We start from the raw sequence: 2500 nt of genomic DNA, 5'->3' as shown, positions 1-2500 counted from the left end.
CATATGGAGGTGGAGGAACACGAGATCATCTCAGAGATCGCCAACTTCCGAGGGTCCATCAGCCACTCCAGACACCAGGGTCGCAGTCAGCTATTGACCTCCAAAATAGACAGTAGCTCGACGTCCCTGTACTTGGTTGTTGATACGAATGTCCTCATCAAAGACAAGGAGTTTCTGAACAGCTTAAGGGGAAGAACAATAGAAGGACAAGAGATTGTGATAGTGATTCCTTACACAGCGCTTCAGGAAATGGATGGCCTAAAGAAAAATGAAGCCATTGGCAGAGCATGTCAGTCTGCCATATCATGGTGCAACAGCCACTTTGAGGCAAAAGACCCCAGAGTGCAGGGTCAGAGCTATGATAATTATCTTGAATCATTGTCCAAGAACCCACGTGCTGTAAGTATAATGTAATAGGTAGTAAGTTGTATAGGACTGTGAGAAAAGCATAGATGCTTGCCTGTTATTATGAATAGTGCTCTCTAGTCAGAGAATAGCATGTCTTAAGTGTGTTATCAAGAGTTTGTTGACCTAATATTTACTCTTAATCTCTTCACTTTAATTATGAAGTTAGTAAAAGGAAATGGGGAAATTAACTGTAAAGAAGTTTTCCTTGGTCTGGAATTTTAAAGGAAAGACTTATTGCAAGGACGGGGAAAAAATGATTGGATGATAATTTAACTGAATTAAGTTGCCATGATTTTTCCAGAGTGGAGATGACCTCATCCGTGACTGCTGCCTGCTCATGAAGAAGGATGGGCTAGATGTCTGCTTGCTCTCCAATGACATCAATTTGCGAAACAAAGCGCTCATGTCCAACATCTCCTCAGTAGGTGTACGTGACCTCAGAGCCAAGTTAGAGGAGATGACAAACAGTAAGAGTAATGAAATTAGCAGGGATCCACAAGAACTGAGTGCATTAGGTATGCCAGACAATGATGTGCAGATCGTGGAGGAGTACCAGGATGAAGATCTGGAGAGCCCCTTGCCAGTGAAGCAAGCTAGGCTGACCACTGTAAAGGCATCTCGTAACCAGAGGACGCCAAAACATCATGCCGGAAGTCGCCTGAGTCTTGAGAATGCCAGGCTGTTGGGGGACATCACAGAATCTTTGCATGCGACCCTTGGACAGATCCTGGAGTATGTCATGGTTGAGGCGTATGGAGACTTATGGACGTCAATCGTGATCCACAAACCTCCCTGGACGCTGCAGGAGATCTTCTATTGTTGGGACAAGCACTGGTTGGCTGTCATGATCGAGAGGTTCCCAAGAGACTTGCAGAACCTAGTGAAGAAGATCCGGCTAACGCTCAAAGCAAACATTAAGGAGGAGGAGGACATCACAATCCTCAAGAAAAACGTAGAGCTGCTCTACAATTTCTTTAAGAAGGAGCCATACAAGAAGTTTGTAGTACCTCTTCATTCTGATTCTGCCTCGCTGTCCCCTGATGCGACAATGAAGGAAGCCTTAACACCTCCTAGGATGACAGAGACTCAGGAGGAAGCAGTGTTTCCAGAGGAAGTCTTGGGACAGAACACGAAAGGGATGAATAATGTGCAAGAGATGATCAACCATGTTGGCATGCACATTACTCATTTCACGTGAGTAGAAGCTTTTATGTTGTGTGATAATGGTCTTTGTTTTTCCTATTTTTATCTATTTCAATATCTTTTTCACACAGTTTTATACAGTTATTTTCATATCTTACTCACATCGTCACATATAAAAGGAATCTCTATCCTACTTTTCTTTTCCAGGGCTTTAATCCTAGATGCCTATGGAAAATCCCATGAGCTTCCAAAATTGAACACAACAACCACAATGTCCCAAGAAAATGCACACTCCAGTGCTGTTAACCTTCACAATGTTATAATGAACATGGGAACAGCAATTGTCAGGTAATATTCCTTCTCTTTGTGGGAGCAGTGAATAGAGTTTTCAGAAGTCTTCTCTTTATAATGCAGAAGTAGTAACAAAACAGCATTACTTAACCACATATGAGTGGGCTGTTTTCAGTTTTTATCAGCAGTAATTCTAAGGATGATGAAAGCAGTATTTATGATATTGATAATGATTATAATCAAGATAGCTGTAATGATAATGATGATTAGACTGAAAATAATTATAATTAGGTGGACCTAAGCAGTATAAGCTAGCAATTTATATTTTTAGTGAGGACATGGGACATGAAGTGTATTCACTATTGCTATAACCTCCATTTGTATTATGTAATGTGAACACAAAATAGTACTGGCTTACAGAATATCATCTGCATTTTTGAGTAAAGAGAAGTTAACCCATTGTATCTCTGGGACATGCACCATCCTCTAAAGTTTTTTTTTTTTTTTTTTTTTTTTACACATAGATGATTCTACAAGCACCATTTACCCCATTCCTTAATATTGGCAAGAATAGTTTTTATTTCTATACTGTTATTAGCATTACTCATGGACTAGTGTAAACAATAACATAACATCCCTTACTGTACATCGGGTAGAC

At 40.4% G+C, this 2500-nt stretch overlaps 1 protein-coding gene across 1 annotated transcript in view; it reads left to right on the top strand.

The window, feature by feature from the left end:
* LOC122261080 (uncharacterized) overlaps nt 1-2500 on the top strand; it is a 10673-nt gene that overhangs the window by 7246 nt on the left and 927 nt on the right. Inside the window, exons 2-4 of the mRNA XM_043028592.2 lie at nt 1-399; nt 710-1602; nt 1759-1899. The exon at nt 1-399 is cut by the window's left edge and continues 1398 nt beyond it. Of these exons, the coding sequence (XP_042884526.2) occupies nt 1-399; nt 710-1602; nt 1759-1899 (1433 nt within the window). The remainder of the gene's footprint in view (nt 400-709; nt 1603-1758; nt 1900-2500) is intronic.

Source organism: Penaeus japonicus, unplaced genomic scaffold, assembly GCF_977035675.1.
Source record: "Penaeus japonicus unplaced genomic scaffold, GWHDUDI00000001_assembly GWHDUDI00000024, whole genome shotgun sequence".
Taxonomy (NCBI): Eukaryota; Metazoa; Arthropoda; class Malacostraca; order Decapoda; family Penaeidae; genus Penaeus; species Penaeus japonicus.
Note: the sequence above shows the minus strand (reverse complement) of the source record. Positions and strands in the feature narration are given on the sequence as shown.